Here is a 22963-nt window from a genome sequence, read left to right on the forward strand (position 1 = left end):
TCAGAATTTACAGTCTCACTTGTTTATGACATTGCACCTGGTTAATACACAATGCTACACTGTTCACAACTGGTATTCAGATGTATTTTGGTCAGATCACCACTAAATACAGGTGTAAACAGGGTCTAAAACATTTTGAGCTTGTCCACTTTCGGCCACTTCCAGAGGTAGTCTAAAAAACACATTCGACCGGATTGCTTTCGTAGTGTAAAAGCTAATGTGGTCGTATGTTTTCAAACAGCCAAAAAAGACCAACTACTGACCTAATGCTTCAACATTATGGCAAGTACACTAGCCAGATGGGATTTATACTTTGTCGGCTGGAGACCCAATTTTGGATTGAAGACGGAAAAATGTACCAAGCACAATGTTCTCTCACCGTTCCTGATTTCTAACACAAACTCGCAGCTTTCGCCGTGGACTTGCGGGTTTAAGAGCAAAAACAAAAGCTGTTGCACTCCGTATGTTTTTCCGTAGTCTCCTTTCACGTTCATATGTAAATTGCTTGAGCTTATTTTGTCCATTAGATTGAAAGATCTGGAAAACCCATACACCCGCCCATAGATCCTCCCCTCGAAGAAATCAGGAGAGAAGTGGTTGAAAGTGGACAAAAGAGATGGATTAAATACCAGGTTAAACTGGAATGTATCTCCCTTGTCTACTTGTGATCCGATCGACCAAAACGCATCTTAATAGCTGGTGTAAACAGGGCCTGAGTCTCATAAACAATAGCCAAAATTAGCTGCAATGATAAAGTAGCTGATAAATAAACACAACTGCAAAGAAACATGAGAATCACAAGAAAATCAAGTAAACTTAAAATATTGATTGTTCTATAATAACATATATGATTCAAAGATGATAATTATATAACAGTTTATTATGTTCCACCTATATGCTGATGAACCAGTGAACTGATCTGTCCGAGCGAATGAGTTTGTTCAGTGCCCAAGCTGAGATGACCGTCAGCACTGTGAGGCAATGACATGTTTGTGATGCTGTCTGCAAACTGACCTTCCCTTTCTCCCTTTAGGGGAGCTCAGAAAGAAACACAGATTGCCAGGAGACAGTCTGCTTCCTCTGAGCAACCAGTACAGAGAAAACACAAAGATACCAAAGACAGAGGGAGGACAGAAGGTTATGAACATAACCCGTCTCGCAGCAATAGAGATGTGTGTCAGTGTTGATTAACACAATAACTCATTATTTTCTCTGCTTTTTGAATGATCTTTAACAGGGAAGGTAATAGTGAATTGGACATGGTCTTACCTAGATGTCCTCTTATCTGATTGGACGCTCTCATTGTCTGCCAAGTTAAGGGAGGCGAGTGATAAGCTGGACACGGAATATCCACGAGGCCGTGACCCTGAACACACAAATACACATATTTGCACATGCATACACATAATTTGCATACATTTTCTCTCAGAAGCCAGTTTCAAAAGCTCTCTGGATATCACAACAGCAAATTACATGTGGAATTTTAATGATTAAAAATATAAATATTTGATTACTAAGTAAAAAAATATAGGTTAATTACTAATGATTAATATTATAACAAAAAATATTAAATAATTAGACTTCATTTAACAAAATTACTAAAATAATGTATATTATTAAAACATAAATACTTTATAAAAATATATTAATAATTATTCATATAATTCATGTATAAATGAATAATTTTTTTTATAATTAAATATACTGTAGATATAATATTCATATTCTTAATTTTATAAATATAATTAAAATATTATTATTAAAATTATTCAATTAATATATTGAAGTTTAATAAGCAGACAAGAAGTAAGCCATTCGTAGGTTGATATCTCTGTGGCTCTGTCACAGCAACACTGACACATCGTACCTGTGGCTGCCCGTGCTGGAGGTTTCGGAGACTCCATGATGTCTCTGTGCATAGATTTGGGGCGTGGCTTCTTTTGCTTGACACCAGGGGGGCGGGGCTTAACAACACTGTCCATGTCATCCATCAGTTTCAGCTGCTTCTTCCTCATATATTCATTTCTTATAAACTCTCGTCGTGCCTTCTCTTCTTCCTTCTTCACAAGATCCTCTTCTGCTTTCAATCTGAACAAGGAAGCAGAGATTTCATGCATTTCGAGCAAGTATAATGACTTTTACAAACCATTTAAGATTCCTTTAAATACAGAAGTAAAACAGGTGAATGTTGCATGGAGTTTTAGTAAAGAATATAGGTAATTATTACATTATATTCCTACTTATTGTTAAGCACAAATAAACAGTTATATACTGAATAAATGCTGAATTGCAGATCAGTGAACTCTGAACTGAACTATAATTTCTATTATATTTTAATTAGCTCTAGTGTATATTGATTTCTGTGAACATGACATGTTGAAATAGTTGTGCCATCTTTGATAGTGTGGCTTTGTTTTCAGTGATCATGTCCTTTTCTATTATTGTGTTGTGTTTTTTGTGGTGTTTTTCATACCGTGCTGCTTCTTTCTTCTGTTCTAACTCGGCCTCCTGTTGCTGTTTCTTCATCTGCATCTCTTTCTCTCTCCGCAGCCTTTTCTCCATCAGAGCTGCTTTCTTCTGTGCAACATCCTCCTCTCCCTTCAGGTCGTCCTAAATCACAGCAACACAAACAAACAATTATTCAGTCTGACACAGAAGCTCATGTGCAGCTGGTTGTATGAGACAATGTCTCTCACAGAACATTGTGATGTGCGAAGAAAAACAACAACACATTTTTAAAACACAAAATGTTGAGTGTTTACTTGAGATGAATTAAAAAGAATAACAAAGGCACTTGTTGAAGCTCCTGAACAGAAAAATATATGCGGTCACAAACATTTATATCAATATATACACATTATACGAACCCTTTTCACAGACAGTGATGACATCATCATCACAAATTGAGTAAAGATTTTTGTATTAAATTTTTTTGTTGTGATGAATACACGTTTTTAATGCTATACTTTGCTTTATATTACTGTGGTAGTAAATGACAAAAAATGAAATAACGCTGCACCAAGGGTGTTTATAGTACAATGGCTGAGGAAGTGACGGCTAATATATGACATCTTTCTCTTCTCTCCTCTAACCAATGTAATCAGTCTCTCTATTTTTTTTATTCTCTTTTGGAAAGTCTGCTATTGGAGATATTGGGAATACAAAATTTATATTAGCCGTCATCTTGTGTTCACTATTATAGAAGTTTACCCAACTTTGGCAACTTCCGCTTCTGAGAAACCCTGATATGTGAAATGGGTCTATTATTTGGTCTGAACCATGGTGCATTTGCATCAAAGCTGCAGCTGTTTACCTTGCTTGGCAAAATGTATTGCATTGCTCAGCTCACTATTATATTTTTGTTTTTGAACCTTTGGTTTTGTTTTCATAGCGTTAACAAATAAAGGCATTTGCCTGTATCCGCTTCCAAATGTACTGAAAATGTTCTAAAAAAAAATCCATTCCTGTTAAAGGCGATCCGAAATAACATATTCTCTCTGCTCACACTGCATCAGTCACGCTTGTCAATAAATATGAGCAAGAATACAGACAAATAAATAAAATAAAATAAATTATCTGTATATTCTCATTCCTTTGACATGTCTCAAGCCCACAGCATACATTGGTTTTTACTAGGGATGTCCCAAGCCTATCTCAAGGATCGGTATTGGGGCCGATTAAGTTTTTTATTTTTTTGTACTGATCGGTATTGGCTTTCCTAAGCCTGATCCTTAATTTTATGTCAGCTGTAATGCACAGTAAGTGGCGCGGTATACACCTTCAATTGGGATTGCCAACCACCATTAAATGCAAAAAAAGCTTGCATGCTTGACGCGCAAGAACCAATGAGGTCTGTCCTAGCGTGTCACACGCGCACGTTTGACTTTCTGTGTTTAGCATATCTGATGCGCACTTTTGAAACAAATTAATCTAAAGCTATGGGTTGCGTCCAGCCTCGCCTCAGACTTGATTGACAGGCAGGCATTCTGACACCGTGAGCGTCATGCTTTTTAAACCTTAAATCCCCTTATTTTTAGCTTTTGTTGCAATTATTCTGCTTATTGTAAACGTAAAATACAATTAATAGAAGTACTTATAATTGTGAACACACAGTCTGTTTACATCAGATGTCCTTGCCCTACACCAATGTCCTTATAATATACAGCATACATATATAATATATATATATATATATATATATATATATATATAATGTTATATTGGAATTAAATTGTAAAAAAGGATGCCTCTATACATTGGATTGATTTTAATAAATGTAATGCACTTTTTAAATGGGCACCAAGCACTAGGAAAACACAAGTATTGGAGCAGGACTCTGTATCAGCAGATACTCAATATTCAATTACTTGGATCCTATGCACAAAAAAAAAAAAAAAAAAACAACCGGGACAACCCTACTTTTTACACATACAATAAAGGTATGAGTACAGTGACAATTTCATCATCAGCATAGTATGTGCATAATGTACGTGGATGGTCAAACTGGACATGCAATGTACTCCTACATACCGTAGCAAGCATGCTATCAGAAAATTGCGTTTGGCAGTACGTATACAAAGCATTTGGGCCAAAACTGAACTATAATTTGAGCTTTAGTTACTTAAGCAGCTTTTCTCTATATGTGTATGCTTTCTGCTCTCTCTACTTTGTATGTAACTATCTAAGTCTCACCTTGTAGAAGAAGCCACAGCACATCTTCTGGTCTGGTCCAGTCTCTGTTTCTCTGTTGCTCTCCAGGTCATGCCCATCTAGAGGCTTTAGAATAGAGAGAGGAACCTCAATCAGATCCTTCTTCTCTTGCGACTGTTCTTCATTTGTGTTCCCACTTGCGGTTTCTGTCGAACGGTCCATCGTCTGATGAGACACAACCTCAGATGTTGGCGCATTCATGTTTCTATCATGTTTTGCTTCTGCCTGATTAGCGTTCACCTGAGCAGACGGTGGATTTGCAGCTGCTTTTTGTGCGTCCTCACTTGGAGGTTCCTCATCATGTCCCAAGTATGCAAATGAGCTGGTCTGCATCTGGCTGGGTAAGAAACGTCTAAGTCGAGGCAAGCTGTCCACCGACTGCTGCGTGTTGAGTACGCGGCTGAAAGGTGTGACCTTCAGGTCGTTGGGCCTTGGCGTTCGTGGCGTCCTTGCATGGAAAGACGCGGACTTCCTTTTGATCATAGAAGGCGAACGGTGTGATGTGCGTGGCGAGCCGGTGGATGACAAAATGGGGGAGAGCGACCCAACCGAACCTCGGCCAACTACACTGCTGCTGCGCAACTCACGCAGCTGTTTGCGTGGCGCCGGGTCCGGCGGCGGAATCACCCAACTCTGGTGATCGCGCATCTGCATGATGCGTTCCTGCTGCTGCGCCAAACGCTGCATCTCCGACTGTAGGAAGCTCAAAGACGTGTTCAGGCGCTCGATGGATCGATTGTACTCTGCCAAGTCCACCTCGACGGCTGCTTCCTCCAGGGGTGATTTCGGCGGTGCACCGTCTGGTAGACATCTCTCAAGTCTGGAATTGGAGTCATTCGAATTCAAGGGTGTCTTCAGAGGTTGAGAGTCACTGATCTCTTTTTCCTGACCATCTGGTACTTTGCCGTCACCCCCTATTGGCGACACGACTCCTTTACGTCTGACCACGTTGAGAAAGGCCGTCCTGCCCATGCGCTGCCTGTGACGTGTGAAAGCCGCTTCGACTTTCTTCTTCTGAGCCTCAATGGCTCTGCGTTTCTCTTCCAGCTTCATCTTCAACTGCACCATCTCTGACGCCAGCAGTTGCGAGGGGTCGCGAGGGGAGGTGATGCGAGCAGGGCTGCGTGCGTCAGGAGTAATCGAGCGAACCGTTCCTGTCGCTCCTGGGGATGAGACGTTCAGCTCGCCACTCTCAGGAGTGTTGCCGCCACTACCACTGCTACGGCCATCGCCGTGGTTCAGTTTACGAAATTTCTGTTCGGCGAAGCTGGTCATGCGAACTGCAGAACCCAGCGAGGAGGCCACGCTGGTGGCCAGGGAATGCATTCCCAAAAGGCTTGGGCACGGACTGCCGACAGTCTCCGGAAGTGGGCAGGAACGAGCTTCATGGTCCTGGTCCATGTCCGAGTAGTCCTTCAGGGACGAATCCTCATCCTGTCCATCCTGGATGTCCTCGGTACGGACATGGATTCCAGTGTCCATGTCAGTAGAGGTGGAATTTAGGTCCGCATCGTCTGCTCTGACCTTGGAAAGAGAGTCCTCGGAATCGTTTGAGTCAGTGCCGGAGTTGTGGGAAGAAGGGTTGTGCAGGAAAAAGGCGCTGTCTCCAGATGGGGGCTGCAAGCTGCTGTGGGGTTGTTCAGAGTCATGGATGATCTTCAGGGCTTCTTCTATACTAGGAGTGTTGGGCTGAGGGTCATACCAAGGGCTGAGGTTATCTGCTGACACACCATTTGAGTACCTGAAACATGGGATATTCATTCACTTATAGTCTTTAAAAGTCATAAGGGTGAAACGACATCAGGGTGAATAAATGCTACATAAAGGGCAAAGTAATTAGACAAATAAATCAATAAAAAAGTGTACCCAGTGTAGTTTCCCAGACGACGTCTGCTGGATTTCTCATCATCCTCCTCGTGTATTTTGCTGTTGGCGTTCCCGTTGACGGGCTGGAACGAAAGGTTCCTCCGCATTCCTCGAGCTGCATGGTGGACTTTAAAACACAAACCTTCTGTGCTTGCTGATCGACTCAGTCCACGTCTTGAAGATGAACTTGAGCTGTCATCAAGTGGAATCTCAAATGATATCCCATGAGCTGAAGACCTGAGGTGAAGAGAAAGAATTATATATCTGGGGCATGTAAAGACAGAGTAAGAGAGTGAAAGGGATAGAGAGTCAGTATAGGGCGCAGACCGTTTCTCTTTTGGCCATGTCCCCACACATCCATCCACAAAGGACATGGATGATGACTGCCTGATAACTGCTGTGAAAGAAAGAAATACCCATTTACTTTCCTGCAACACCAAGTAAATTTTTACAACTAAATAAAAGATTAATCTATATTTATTCCATGCATTAAAGCTAAAAATGTTATCAGTTTGTGTGTGATCCCTGTGAATGGAATCTATTGCTAGAGCCGTGTTTTACCAGTTGATCTACAGTTAGTTTTATGAAGGTATGACTCATTTTTTAAAGTCTTACCTGAGTTGTCATTGTCAGGTTGTGACCTATAGGACGAGATTTTTTTTTAATCTAAATTCTTGCATAAAATCATGATCAACTCAAACTTCCATTGTATTAAAGACAAACCTAGACTGCTCTGGACTGCCTGGTCTGTGGATCAGGTTTTGTTTGGGTATGGGAGCCAGATTATTGAACTGGGATGGATCAAAAGCTATAAAAGAACATATATGAAACTTAGCGTTAACCAAATACATAGCATGAACAGCAAATTTAACACTCAAAGAGACAGTATTACCTTTGGTATTGACTGTGCGGGGCTGAACGAAAGATGGTTTCACAACTTCACACCACCAGAATAGCTCTGCCATAAACACAAGGTAGTTACTCTGAAACACAAACAGATGTTCATATTAATAAGGAGAAAAAGATACAGATCAAAGAAAGAGGAGACCTGAAGACACCTACATAGATGAATTTCGGACAATCTCTTGAATCTCGCATGTGTGTTTATGAAGTGCTGCTCATGTAATGTTGTTCTACAGTATAACCACAAGGTGCCATTGTTCTCCTTTAGATAGAGATTGAGCTTTTACAAACCTTTACTAACTTTATGACTAGTGTATTCAAAATGAAATTATAGCATACTGCTTACTATGGGTATACAATTTATATTATCTTATATTTCAAAAATGTAAAAACATTGTCCCGTGAAAAAGTTTTCTTTATTCCAGGTTTGTGTAAATAATGCATTTATATAAAGCGTCATCTGTTGATGTATTCATCTGCCATCAACACGTTCTGTTGTGAAGGAAAAAGTTTAAGCAATTGAAATACTATAATAACTGAACAAAATGCACTTTAAATAGTGTATAGCCTAATATAGTGTATTTATTGAAAGAAACAGCACAGCAGCCACGAGAAGAGTCTCTTTCAGTGCATTAAAGGGTCTTCTGACCCGACAAGCGGAACAAAGCAACCGAGGCAGCCTGACACGAACAGAACAGACCCAGAACTCTCTGCAGATTTATTCAGTCCTGACACATTTATTTCACCACAGTTAAGAGCTGTTAGCTTCATGAAAAAGGCCTCATTTAAAATTTAAGGCCTAAATGACCAAAGAAATCAGATGTACCTTTGTTTTACTGGAGAGTATGTGATTGGTTGAAACAGCCGACATGCATTTTGACCTGGTTTACATAATCGACCACAGACTCATCTGACATAACGGCAAATCCATGGCTGCCGGTTTGGAAAATGTAATACATTTTGCTAAATGAAATTTATTGGCTGGTGTCATGATGGTAGCTATGTGAGGTAAAGGCTACACATGGAGTGTGTTTATCTAGACAAACTGCTTCACTAACATACTGTAACTGTCTGAGGCGATCCACATGGCAGCGCTCTCCCACACACAAACTATGACTCAGTCATTCCAAACGGTCAGATTTAAAACAACACGCACTGGTCATTATTACCATCCTGCATCAGCCCTGCTGAAATACTCCAGTGTTCACTCATTCATGGTCTCAAACTAAAAAAAATGATATTCAGTGGAAAATCACCACAGAAAGTGCCCAGATTCCGTATCCTAGAAACCATACAAAGTTTGCAACACTGAACCAAGTGGGAAACACGCATCCGTTAAAAACATCTGAGAAAACTTCAGATACTCAATCATACCAGGAAAAACAAGCAATATAATTTTCCTTTGGTTAGTCAGCTCACATATTATTGTCTTTAGTTATGTGGTGGTATAAAATCAGCACACATGCAACACACCACCAACATGGTCGCCTAAAATAAAAACCATTATCATTTACTTATCCTCATGTTGACTTTCTTTCTTTTGTGGAATAGAAAAGACGATATTTTGAAGAATGTCTGTAACCAAAGTCTTGGTGACACAAAAAACAACAACAACAACACTGAGACATATCTCAAAATATCTTTATGTTTCACAGAAGAAAGAAAGTCATGCAGGTTTGGAATGAAATAAGGATAAGCACATGATGACAACATTTTTTAGTGAACTATCCCTTTAAGAAAGCACAGATCTCCTCAATAAGTCACACAATTTGAGATTCATGTCAATAGAATAAACGGTGCATGTGAAGAAGTTTAAAATTTAGAGTTAGGGGTTCAAATCCATTACATTCAAATCCATCCATTCACAGCATTATATTAATGTCAAGATGATCAACAATCTAAATAAATTATCTTTCAGTAAAATGGTATCAGCAAAGATGAGTGAAGAAGTGCTGGACGTGGACATCAGACTTTACCTTGATGGTGCTGGAGGCGTACAGCATATCCTCCAGGGTGAAGTGACAGCAGTTGCTGAGGTTTTCCCTGCAGAACTCCTGGATCAGCTGGAGATTGTACAGACTGTCAGCCAATGACATTGTTTCTTTGATACAGATATCTGGATGGGGAGGGAACAAACCACATAACAGCCAATGACATTATGAATTAATCTGAGGGGGTGGAGACAGAACACAAGTAGAAGCCAATGGAGTCCTTTAGGGCAAGAATAGAATGTGTGATGTAATAAACAGAATCCTCCGAGTCACGGGGTGGGGATGTGTTTATGTTTGAATAACTGCTCTTCTGTTCTCTCTCAAACTTCACACACTCCTACTCGCTCTGTCTATTCCTTTAATAACTCTCCTCCCATTCCTAACAGTCTCTGTTAAAGGGATACTCCACTTTTTTGGAAATAGGCTCATTTTACAGCTCCCCCAGAGTTGAACAGTTGGATTTTCGAATCCATTCAGCCGATTTTCTGATATTTAGAAGAATATCAGTAACCAGACAGTTTCTGGTCTCATTGACTTCCATAGTAGGAAAAAAATATACTATGGAAGTCAATGAGACCAGAAAGTGTGAGGTTACTTATATTCTTCGGCTGAATGGTAGCACTCGACTGTTTAACTCTGGGGGAGTTGTAAAATGAGCCTATTTCCAAAAAAAGTGGAGTATCCCTTTAAGATTGCTCAAATTTATCTCAGATAAAATTTTCATTAAGAGGCTTTTGATGTACAAACAGGTTATTTTCTATTAAATATTAGTAGAAGCCCTGCCATTATATCAGTAAGACAATTTTAAAGAAGGACAAAGATTATGTGACCTTCAGTTGACTGTATGACTGATCTGAATGTTATTTTTGTTTTGTTTCTCTGACACAGGGGACTTAAAATAAATTTTAATGGATAATGTTGTTTGTGTGCGTCTCTTATCTATGAGGCCAGATTAGGGGCAGAGTATTTTGTTGGAGGTTTATCTGTACAGGCCTCTGTTGAAGGGTTGTGCTCTCTCAAAGAAAAAGAAGACACTAGGAACACACTGTCTAAATATACTGTAGTCTTGTAGGGCATTTACAAGTCAACATTAGAGATTTACAATAGTGCAGTTTAATGTCACGGCCTAATATTTAGCACAAATGCTATGACACGATTACTATTAGTCCTAATGCAGGTGACGCAAGTTAAAACCCTCTAATTTTCTGTCCTTTCTCTACTCAATCAATCAATAGAAATAATCAAAAAGATAAAATATTGCACAGTTTAATATAACAGTGAGATTTAAAATACTAGTTTTTTGAATATTGACAGCCACTGGTCACTGCATGGTTTCATTGTATGTGCAAAAGTAAGGTAAGGGTAAGATGCTCTATTGTCTATTGTTCTGTTTATTATTTCAGGATGTGTGTTGTATCATGTAGAATCTTATAAAATGTAAAAAGGAAATAAAGATGGCAGACAGTAAGTTTGGCTGACTACGGCGAAAATGGTATCTATGTTTTACATAACTTACGACATAACCCAAAGAATCGATTGAGACCAGTGTCATTACAATGGGTAAATTTGTTCCAAAGTTATTAGCATTTTTGGACATTTTGTTATGAATTTTTTACCGCAAGGTGGCGCTCCCCCAAAACTTTTTGAGTACCTTCAAGGCATGGTGCCGATGACGCATACCGAGTTTTGTAATGATACGCTAATGCGTTCATAAAGTATAAGTATAACACAAGTCAATGGCAATTTCATGTTTTGTTCTATTATAGCACCAACAAGAGGCATAATCCCGATGTTTTTATGTGTCCTCAGAGTGAGCCTATACATGTGCGTCACATTTGGTGAAAATATCTTATTTCGTTTTGGAGTTATGGACATATAAACGCACAAAAAATTACACACACCTGACTGTTTGCATTTTCTTGCCACTTAATATCAATATTTTGACATTTGGGTATTTTGAAATAGCGTATAGCAAAACAACCAATGTTTCCGAACTTCCAGCGATGGTTTCGATCTTGATCGGTCTCGAAGATATTGGAAAATGTTTTTTAAGATTTCCACCCATGGTGCCAATATTTTGTTTTGTTTTTTACAATCAACAACAGTGTAACCGGTTCTAACGCAATGGCAAAATTTCGAGCAAAGTGTCAATATGTTTACATTATGTTCTGTTAGTTTTATCAAATGCCAGCGCTGGCTTTATAGCCACTAGGCTACTAGTTATGCTATTTTGTGTCTATGACAAACGCATACAAACATTATGGACCTGAATTTGTATGTACTAATGTTGTAAATGTATTTTTCATGTATATACTTTATGGTGTTATTTTTCGATTTGATCAAGAACGTAAACCAATGCCAACGCTGTTTGTGTATATAGTAGCAAAAAAAATGGCAAATTACAATTCAGAAACCTTTTGTAAGAGCCGTGTGTGGTGAGGTTCAACGTGTGACAACGTGCACTACAGTTTAGCCAATCACAACACATCGGCCCAAACTAACCAATCTGAGCCCACTGCCTGTAAATCAGGGAGTGGTTTCATGGAATCAGGAAGTCAACGGGTCGTTCAAATGACAGGAGAAAGCGGCATACAATAAAGGTGAAATTTATGAAAAATAAGGCTTTTTTAGAAAAGAAAAAACACAAATAAATGTTATATTGCACCCCATAAACACAATCATGCAAAGCAGTAAACTTTAACTTTAAATAAACAAATAAACTTTAACTTTAAATAAACAACTACCAGTTGGATAGAAATATATTTGGTATATGTATATATATATATTATATATTCATTATCAAGTATGGGAATGTTGAATCTTGGTAGGTGGTGCACTTCACCAAGAAGAGTTTCAGCAAAAGTACCTTCCAGTAGCACAGCTTCAGGACAGTAGAAGTGCAGCAGTGCAGCCAGTGCACAGCCGTCTTTGTTGTCCTTCAGGAGATTGTCCACCAGGGGAAGACAAAGAGCAGGAAGTGTTTTAGAGTAGTCTCTCTTGTACTGTCCCTGTGGATTACAAACACACCACCGTTTACTGTAAGATTGTTTTAATGCAAATACATAATAACCAGAGCCAGAGTAATGATTCAGCTAATTACGCAAAATGAATGCAATCAATTTGAGATCAAAAATCTTGCAAACTTCAAATAGATTAGTGCATTATGATTTATGACATCATGATATTTGTGTTAGGCTAAATGGATTTAAAAGTTGTGGGTGTGTTTGACTTGGCAGTGGTTAAGGTGGGGCCAATATCACAAAGGCAGGTACACATTAAAACTGGTCTGTGGACTTTGAGGCACAACAAATCTTTACGAAAGTTTTTCTCAACACAGTGCGAGTAACACTCACCTCTCAACACTCACGTATTGAGTAACAGATAACTTACAGCACAAGAACAGATAATAACTCAAACAGAAGACTTATAGTGTACAGTAAGTACTGATCTTTTTCATGATATGCAATGGTGTATTTATGTTTAGCTGAATTTCCAAAATAACCTTTTTTACAACCTGTTATTTCTTTAAAATACAATCAAACCATCTTTTCTGCGAGATGTCGCATTTATGACAGGGTTATGTGGAATCTCCACTGAAATGCTAGGTGTTACATATGTAAATCATAGAATAATTTACGATGCATGGCACATTTCCGTGAAATATGAAATCCAAAATGTCTACAATTCTATTGTAAAGAATATAGCATTGTGTAGGTTTATCTAAAAAAGTGTGTTCATGAACTTTTTTCATATGAGTGTATATTTCTAAAGACTTTCTATAAATAAAGACTATTGAACATCTCCTCACCTTTTGAACTGTGCGGGGCTCTGCTATATCTTTAACTCTCTGTTCTTGGGCCAAAACGTCTCTTAGTTGTTCATTTACCTGCATTAAAAATTGTAAATATGTAAAATAAGCATGTACACATGGACACATTATCACAAATAAACAAAAATTCACACATACATAAGATTTTGCTCTGCAGTGCATATTGCTAAAAGGCTCATACAGTAGTCTATTATTGCTTAAATTAACAGTTTCTAAAATTAACGAGTAGATAATCTTTATAATTTTCATTCATAAATACCAGGCACTTAAAATATGGCTTAAAAAAACACGTTTCACACTTTACTTAACCATGGATTATCAACGTTCTAAACTCTGCTTTTAACACAGAGTAGAGGAACGTTTCACATTTGGAATGTAAAAGTTGGTTATGTACCAGCAGTTATAAAACTGGCCTAACTTGTGAAACGATGTCAGTTAGAATGTCAGAAAGCTAGACGCTTAGCAACTGTCAGACAATTGCATTCCTCATATTCAAGTGATACCTGAATTGTGAAAAGTGAAACTCAAGATAGATGCTTAGCAACTGTCAGCCAATTGCATTCTTGATCTCCTGCACTCAAAAGTTGTCACCTCTGAATGCAAATCTCCATTGTAAGCACGTTTCCATGTGAAAGAAGTTTTCGTCTATAATGAAAGGCTTGGCGATTTGTTCCTCAAATTAGCCCGTGATGCGGAGTGCAAGCAAAACACATCATGTATTTCTAATGTCTGGGACGCATATTTTCTCCTTATTGTAGAGAATTTGATATTTTGTGTCTACTATCTTTGAACTGATTATAAAAATTGGCATGATACATTTACATGACATAATAAATTGTAAACATTGGGTCTGACATTGTTTTCAGTAAAGAGTTAAAAAGAATAATCAAACATTCGCTCACATTTAATGATGCACAGATATCATTAAAACCATTTTCATTTATGGAGCCAGATGAAGTAACGAGGTAATTACATAAGAAAAAAAATGTTTTACTCAAATTATTTTACCACACGGAAAGACGGTAACACACATGACCTTCATCTGCTGATCGAATGTCTCCACTGGGTCGATTGAGCAGGGCTTACACCCATATAAAAGTAAAAAATGAAACTCGGGATACCATTAAACCAAGGTTTTAGATTGACAGTATTGTAGTGATATTGACCTACTGTATACTGAAACAATGAATTACTGATTGCAGATTCTATTTACTTTTCTTGACAGTTGGATGAACACAAGGTGAGAATAATTAAAGAAAAACAAAAGGACTGGACAGAGGAGTACATTACTCCACAAGAGGTAAGAAAAAGAACCGAATATACTATGGTCTCCATTTTGATATTCCACTGATCCATGAAACTTTCAACCCTCTAAATAATGTAATTAGCCACTGGCTAATAAATTGTTAGATTTCAATCACCATTGTTTAAGTTCAAGGCTAAGAATTTGGCAAAAACATTTTCACTCAGCTCACACTGACTGAGCATTTGAGAGTTTAAGTAATGTGTCTCGACTACAGCACAGTGTGTACACTATTCCTTTTGATATCAATAGAAATGCAGCGTGTTTGTTGCACCGTAAACTCTCTTATGTAGGTGACCTGCGAGTAAAATAAGTTGAACCCAAGTATAACTTGCACCGGGGGAAAATTGCATTCTTGAGAAGAAAAAAACACACAGATGTACAAGTCACTTTTTTTTATTATTACATTTAGATAGATATAATGTAAAATACCAAATACCAGTGTATGACAGAACTTACAGTGGTGTTCATAAAGACAACACTTATTATAAAGGCCAAGCCTACACTAATTTACGAAATGAAATTGACCTTGCACGGATACATAACTGTAAAGCGAATAGACCTATGCGCTTTTCAAAGATCCATCTGAACCTCCAGCTCAGGCCAACCAGTTTTGTGTCCATGTTTAGCTTTTGTAGTCTTCTCAATAATTTCATTTTACCTTTTCTTCAGTATCCCATTTTTCGCTTACACCAAATTCTGCTGCACGATTAAGTTTTCCTTTGCATATACTGTACAACAGTCAGTTTAAACTGAACTGTGTAACCTTTTCTGTTTTTCGTTGTCTGCATTTTAGTGTTATGATGAGGAAGCTGTGATATCAGATTGTGTGTGCGTGCGTGTGTGTGTGTGTGTGTGCCTTTTTTGTGACCATGACATTTGAATGACATTCTTGACTTGCATTCTTTTGTATTCTGTTGCACTCCACCCAGGTTTTACTTGAATCAATGAATAACACTCCCGGACAAAGGTACAAAAGCTGTCAGTGGGGTGGTACCTTTTCAAAAGGTACATCTTTGTACATAAAGAGTCCATATTAGTACATCAAAGATACATTTTGGTACCAAAAGTATAGATAGTAGTACCTAAATGGTACATATTAGAACCTTTTTAAAGGGTATCATTCAAGTGTTTCCCTCTATTACAGCGACTTTTTTGTGCATGTTCTGCAGACAAGGTGACCATCCTCGATTAAGTTTCCCTCAGGACTTTTCTAAAAACCAAAATATGACCACACCTCAGATGTGGTTCTCTTAAAAGGCTGAAAATCTCCCGATCACGGTCACAGCCTTCCGCCATTCTTTTGGATTAAAAAAATAAACAACTTTGCACGCTGCGTCAGACTGTGGACGGGATTCATAGTGAGTTATTAAAATCACGATAATCAAACACGGTTTTAATGATAATTACATTTTAAATGATAATACTAACCGTCAGTACATTTTAATAGTGTGTGCGCCTATTTTGTGAGCATGACATTAGAATGACATTCTTGACTTGCATTCTTTTGTATTCTGTTGCACTCCACCCAGGTTTTATTTGAATCAATGAATAACACTCCCGGAAAAAGGGGTGGTACCTTTTCAAAAGTTACAACTTTTTACATAAAGAGTGCATATTAGTACATCAAGAGTATATTTTGGTACCAAAAGTGTAGATAGTAGTACCTAAATGGTACATATTAGAACCTTTTTAAAGGGAACCATCCCAGTGTCAGCTTATGTACCATTTTTTCTTAAAAAGTGTACAATTAGGTTAGATTGCTTTGGTCTGCGGATCTGATTGTTTTCTAAAAACTACAATTTCTATTTATTTGTGTGTTTCAGTATCCTCATCGTGTGAAGGAATGGACATCAGTGCTGATAAAGTAACTGAAACAGAAAAGACCATGAAGACGTCTGGATCCTTAAAGCCCTCGGGTACTCTCTATCCATTTGATCAGAATTCTGCTTCTCATCGATATATTCAAAACTACACTTTACCACCAGAGACCGGACCTGGTAATCTGATTGATCCAGTTCATGAGTATAAGTTCATGGGCAGAACAGGCGATATGAATGTGATGAAGAAAAAGTTTAATATAGAGGTGTTTCGTTTTGCTGCAGGTTGTATGAACAGCCGTACAAATGGAACCATCCATTTTGGTGTAGCAGACTCATATGCTCATGCTGAGATCATTGGGGTCAGTGTTGACAAGAAAGACACCATCATTGATCACTTTAATAAAGGTATTAAATCGTACTTTGAAGAGCACACAGATGAAGCAAAGGCATGCATCAGGCAGCCACGCTTTGTAGAAGTGCTCTGTCCTGACGGCACTCCATCTGGCAAATATGTCATAGAGGTGGATGTTGTTCCATCCCACAGCATAGTTCAGGGTAAGTTGTTTTATACCCAGACTCTAGATGAGGACAATCAATGGAAAAAGAGAAAAGGAACGTCACTCTTCATCAGAGATGGAACTGCAACCCGAGATATCTATAAAATAGGTAATCCAAAAGACTTGCATGACGAACTGACTCGAATGAATGACCAAATGAATGTTCTGGATGACAGGAGAAAGGAGGCAGAAAAGAGCCAAGAGAGCAAAGAACATCATTGAACTGAAGAATAAGGCTGCAACAAACGATTATTTTGATAATCGATTAATATAACGATTATTGGAGCGATTAATCAACTAATCGCCGATTATTGGAGCGATTAATCGGCTAATCTACGATTATTTCACTGGCTAATCAGTAGGTTTGGAGCGATTATTCAGATTTTTCGATTAGTTAAAACATTGAGTTATACATATTCTTACTATAATATAAAAAAAGAAAATCAGTTCTGCTTTTGAAATAGCCAACTAAACAGGTCATTCTCTTTAGGTTTTCAGATTTCAGTCCAACTTAAATCAGACACAAATGCTCTCTAAGCATTGTTTAATAGGACCACTGCTTTTCTTAGAACTGAAACAGAAAAAGGGTAATTTACTTCAGGACACAAAGAATGGTAAATTATTAATCTGTAAACCATTATTATGAATATAAAATAACAATTTTTTTAGATGAAAATTGAGCTGACAGAGACGCTCTCATTCACCTTTTAATTTACAGTATGAAAAAGTAATTGCTATGATATTCTTCCTAACATCTCCTTTTGTAAATCTTCATGATTATAGAACAAAAAAAAACAGGCAAGTGATAAGACTATAATACATAATGATAATAATATAGTGTTACAATAATAAAAACAGCACTGACTCCTAAGCTCGATCAAGCTTATTCTATGCAAAATAAATAATTACTATAATTATTGTATTATTAATAATATTATTACTATTATTAGTAGTATTGCATCATCTAATAAAGAGATTTACATTACCACTAGTTAGTTACCATTAGTTAGATGACAGATAGATCATGTATTAATAGATTGTATAATAATAATGGGTGGAAGTGTCTTCGTCTATTTCTAGTTAGTTAGATCTCAATATAAAAGAAATTGTTTTAATGCAGACAACAAAACTTTAAATCCATTTTAGTTTTTAGTTTTTTTTAGTTTTTTTTTGTTTAACATAGAAGCTCACATGAATTTCTATGTGAGAACAGTTTACTTATAAAGTGCTGTCCATGTCTTAACCTAGTCTTAGTCTTGTTGTTAAAATGTTGTTTAAACATTTGTTTAACATTTAACTGCATCTACAGTGATCACAGTTTAAAAAAAATTATAAAATGAGAACAGGATTTTTGCATATCCAATGAGAAAATAAGATAAAGTGTAAAAGTGCAAACAATTCAAATCAATCTCAAATAAACACAAGATTCAATCACATTGACTTGTGGTTGTATATGTCTGTGGTTAAAGTCCCTGTGAATTGGAAGTTGCAAACAAATTTTCTCCAGTGTTGTGACGTATTTCCGAGAGAAATGGAATACTAAATGAGGCAAAATAGTGGGCGTGGATTTTTTTTTTTTCCAACTAGCACATGATTGGATCAAGAAAAGTAGGTGTAACACCAATAGAGAGCCTAAGTCCCTCCCCTTCCGGTCGACCACCTTGGGACCTTCTTTCGTAAAAATATTGTATGGTAGTCAATGGCGAGAGACAACAAAATTTTGATCTCGTTTGAATTATGCCTTGAATTACACACATGATGTTTGTCAATTTAAAAGATACATTTTAAAGTAAAGAAAGTCGCAGTTTGATGTAAAACCGTTGAGGTATAAGACTGTGAAAATACGTAATTACAAAGACTACAAACCCCAAAGGCACACATTTTCTCTCAATGAATGAAGCTAACTTTACTGAGGCTGTCTGTCATTGTTTCTACAGTCTTACGTTATAATCGTAACGTTACGGCGTCATACCTGAGTGTTTTGTACCAGACTGCACACACACGAGCAGCGGATCTCGTTTCGCTTCCCAGGAGATGTAGTTCATAGAGCGATTTTCACATAAAAAATGTTACTCTTCTGTTTTATGACAAACTGCGACGTTTTTGACTTTCAGAATTATCTTTTAAATTGACAAACATCATATGTGTAATTCAGGACACAGTTCAGACGGAATAAAAAGATAAGTTGTCTCTCGCCATTGACTACCATTCATATTTTTTACGAAATAAGGTCCCATGAGCCCGAAGCGGAGGGGCGGGACTTAGGCTCTCTATTGGAATTATAAAACTATTTTTATTTGCTTTTTATCACTAAGAATCACCACAATTTTGGCCGACTGTTACGTTCCACGTGTATTTGTGTTTTTTTTCTTCTTCTTCTTCTCTCTGTGTGTCCATTCATTGTTTTCAGGTGGCGGATTGCTCGTTGGCTGTGTGTCTTTATTGGGATCACGTGACATCAGCCGCCTCACCAATCTGCTGCTGCGACGTTGAGCTTAAAAAGCTCATTCATGAGACTGAAGACAGATCCTTGCGAGATCCCGGTGGTCTCTGCAAGATCTCATCAAACTTTTTGCCAGATCTCAGCTTGCTTATTTCTACAGAGCTAATTTGTAGAATGTACCATTTAGACGTAGTGAGGTGATCGTTAGCTCCACTGTTTGAGTAGCCTAACGTTTGTGAATGTATTATGGGTTTATTTGCGTTAATGCTTTAACAGGCGTGAAATGAGTTTTGATATGTGAATGAGTTAGATGTTAATCATTAGTTCATTAGTTCTGTTATTTTTACTGACCATGGGGGACATATTTAACATCAACGGGAGGTAGAGTTAATTTTTTTGTTAATTAGGCGTGGAGTGTTTTGTCATGATTGTATTTTTGTTTTTAGGTACTATAGTTTAGTTAAGGCGGCGCATCCGCCGAAGATTTCGGTTTTATTTCTACATTTTTCTTTGTTAGTCAGTTTAGAGGGATGACTAAAAAAATTATATATTATTTTTATGTTTTGATTATTTCAATGATTTGACAACACTCCTTTGTTTTTTCCTTATTTTTTTATTACTCTTATTTTCATTTGTGTGGTTTATTTCATTGTTCATTCTTGAGAAATAAACGTCTAGAACGTTAAGTGATGTTTTCTTGGTGTTCTTTTCTGCATTCGCACATCACAACAGTGCTTCACATTTATGTTACGTAATCATCCCTTTTACCAGCTTTAAACACGTAACACCGACCATAAAAATGGCCGATTGTTTCGCTAAGATAAAACCCTTATTCCTTGTCTGGGATCGTGTAGAGCCCTTTGAAACTGCACTGAAACTGCAATTTGGAAAAAATGTTTTCCTCAAAAATTGTAATTTCTTTTCGACTGAGTAAAGAAAGACATGAACATCTTGAACGATGTGGCTGTGAGTAAATTATCAGGAAATTTTAATTCTGACTTGAACTAATCTTAATGTTAATCAAACAACAAAGGACAAAGAAATCACTCACTGCCTTTGACAATTACTTTTTTAACTTTAATTAAATTAATCTATATTTAATGTATCCAGTCAAGACTCTGCTGTAGTGTTATTTTTCATTGATTACTTTATTCAAATTCTGCACCTATATAGACCATTTTGCAAGATGTAAACAACACTGGTCCAGAAAAACTTCCTGTTTCGGTTCTTTATTTCACATGTAAAGAAAACATCTTAAAGATGTTTGTTTAACTTTTTGATTCAATTGTATATGTTCTGTTGGTTGTATTTTATCCCAGCTTTTATGTAGTGTTAAAAAACTGAAACAGGAAGTGCTTCTGGACCAGTGTTGTTTACATCTTGCAAAATGGTCTATAACATATGGTTATAGTGCCACTTAGCACCACTAGCATCAAGAGCAGAAATGCGTACCAACGGCAGGAAAAAAATGCATTCTTGTTGAGTACTATCTGTAGAGAATTCTGTTCATGCAGCCATATATGAGCACTGTTTATTCATATCGCACATTAAAGTCATATCATGGGCTCACAGCGTGGGCACAAGTAGAGAGCACAACGTGTGTGAATTAGCACCATTTGTTGTTTGCTTTTGCATCTGACAGAGCATTTGGACCTGGAAACGGTGACACGTGATGTAGCAGGTGGATAATGAATGCAGTAGGATTCTCACCTTATTTATCCAAGTGGTTATTGCCTCTTCAGCATCATAAGGGAAGTCCTCCTCAGGAAGGAAAGGAGTAAACTTCTGTATGCATGTCAGCACTCTCTCCACGCTGACCATTTCCACTGTGTACGCCATCATTAAAGTGTCTATCACCGCAAGATGAGAACTCTGAAAATAAATAAATAAATAAATAAATTTCACATTTTCCTATAACAACACAAATGCAAATGTTTTAAATGGCAGGCCGTGACATACATAACTGACAGAAACATACATCATTTTTACAGCTATATACTGTACATAAGTATCATCTAAATTAGTAAAAAAAAATACATGTAAATAAAATACAAGTGTATTTTTTTTTTGACCCAAGTAGACATTAAACATGTCTACTTAGCTTGCATTTCCATTTAGATTGCTTACAAATTTACTGGATATTATCCTAAAATCAGATACTCCCTGGAACTTAATTTTAGAAACAATAAAATAAGCTGAAACAAACAATATATGCAACGCACAATAAATGATGACTGTGTTGGTGCCTTTTTCTCCGACTTCTGTTGAATCAAACATCAACACATTGTCTGGTGGTTAGTCAGTGACAGATTCAGTCCTCTAGAGGGTGACAGTAAAGCCATTTTTACCAGACTATGAAGAAAGTAGTGAAAGTTCCTTGTTCAGCAGTGAACCACTTTTTCTCAGAGCATAGAAAATGTTATAATGTTTGTTGAAATACATAACAGTAGCTTTGATGGCTATGAGTGAAAAAGCAGACATGAGAAACCTAAACTTCTCAGGCCTCTTATGGAAGTGGTGTCCTGGAGGATTGCCTGACCAGAACTCCATATTGTATTCTCCTTAACCCCATTTACCAATATAAAACACTTAATTACTCTAGCAGTCCTATCTTTGGAAAGTGCAGCAGTGGTAAACCATTACTTGTGTATTTGTACACTGGGCAAGTCCCGTGTGATTGTGCTTTGCCATTTTAAATGATGTTGTTTCTATTATGTGTCACTTGTTCAACTTTGATACAAGAATATCTGTAGGCTGTGACTGGCATAAAATCTCTTTGACCATTTTTAAAGAAAGTGTAACTTTCTGATTAAAATTATAAAAAGGACATGTAAACTAAAACAAACATGTAACTGCTCAAACATTAAACCAAACAAATCCTCAAGCAATTAAAATTAACAAAATGACAGTTTAATCCATGGAGATCAGCAAGCGTTTCACCATCCCTAAATAAAGAAGAAAAGATTTCATTTAAAATCCAAACATGCTGTATAAATAAATTTCAGAAGAAACACGTGCTTTCAAGCATGTGCTCATATTTTGCCATTTAGACAGTTTGATTAGGAAAAACTAATTCAATACACATATGTAAAGCTCTTATAAATACTAACAGATGACAAGTTTTTAATCTTTAATCTGCCTTAAGTATTTTACCAAGTATTTATCGTAAGCATCCAAAAGAAAAAAAAAAAAAACTTCACCCAGTTGGATATTCAGCATGTCCAACTGAGTGCTGCCAGCCTACCACACACAACCTGTACAGTCATGATAGGCCATGCTATAAAAATAAATTATGCTATAAAAATAAACATTTGGAAACTCTCAATATGCCACATTTGGGATTGTGAAAACGTGTACGGATTTGCGGACATGCGGATTTGTCAGATATAATATTGTGAGCTAGCGTTAACCACATCTTTAGATCATGCAGGAGTGTTTACTTACAATGCTGGTCAGAATTATTTACCCCTTGGTAAATATGATCAAAGATGGCTGTAAAAAAAATAATCTGCATTGTTAATCTTTTTGATATTTTATC

General features: G+C 37.1%; 2 protein-coding genes across 6 annotated transcripts in view; one reads left to right on the forward strand and one right to left on the reverse strand.

Annotated features, from left to right (window-relative positions):
* camsap2b (calmodulin regulated spectrin associated protein family member 2b) overlaps positions 1-22963 on the reverse strand; it is a 40180-nt gene that overhangs the window by 3270 nt on the left and 13947 nt on the right. For 2 of the 5 annotated variants that reach the window (XM_039694701.2, XM_039694704.2), the window contains exons 3-16: positions 21136-21297; positions 13279-13356; positions 12337-12478; positions 9456-9595; positions 7469-7559; positions 7300-7384; positions 7192-7217; positions 6904-6973; positions 6577-6813; positions 4693-6451; positions 2474-2610; positions 1868-2088; positions 1270-1366; positions 1015-1080 (exon numbers count right to left, since the gene is read on the reverse strand). In XM_039694701.2, the coding sequence (XP_039550635.2) occupies positions 1015-1080; positions 1270-1366; positions 1868-2088; positions 2474-2610; positions 4693-6451; positions 6577-6813; positions 6904-6973; positions 7192-7217; positions 7300-7384; positions 7469-7559; positions 9456-9595; positions 12337-12478; positions 13279-13356; positions 21136-21297 (3311 nt within the window). The remainder of the gene's footprint in view (positions 1-1014; positions 1081-1269; positions 1367-1867; positions 2089-2473; positions 2611-4692; positions 6452-6576; positions 6814-6903; positions 6974-7191; positions 7218-7299; positions 7385-7468; positions 7560-9455; positions 9596-12336; positions 12479-13278; positions 13357-21135; positions 21298-22963) is intronic. The other 3 variants (XM_039694702.2, XM_089131075.1, XM_039694703.2) reach the window with 3 other exon arrangements.
* Positions 14531-20105, forward strand: LOC120495244 (sterile alpha motif domain-containing protein 9-like). Its single transcript, XM_039694706.2, has 3 exons — positions 14531-14599; positions 15535-15610; positions 16429-20105. Exons 2-3 carry the CDS (start codon positions 15550-15552, stop codon positions 17202-17204), a joined length of 837 nt encoding a protein of 278 aa, XP_039550640.2. The 5' UTR covers positions 14531-14599; positions 15535-15549; the 3' UTR covers positions 17205-20105.

The sequence above is a fragment of the Pimephales promelas genome, chromosome 5, assembly GCF_988280905.1.
Source record: "Pimephales promelas chromosome 5, fPimPro1.hap1.1, whole genome shotgun sequence".
NCBI lineage: Eukaryota > Metazoa > Chordata > Actinopteri > Cypriniformes > Leuciscidae > Pimephales > Pimephales promelas.

Excerpts from the sequence above, each read along its gene's own strand:
- LOC120495244 (XM_039694706.2), top strand. The coding sequence starts at position 15,550 with ATGAATAACACTCCCGGACAAAGGTACAAAAGCTGTCAGTGGGGTGGT. Across the intron at positions 15,611-16,428 it reads GGGTGGTACCTTTTCAAAAG|TATCCTCATCGTGTGAAGGA; the intron begins GTACATCTTTGT and ends TGTGTGTTTCAG.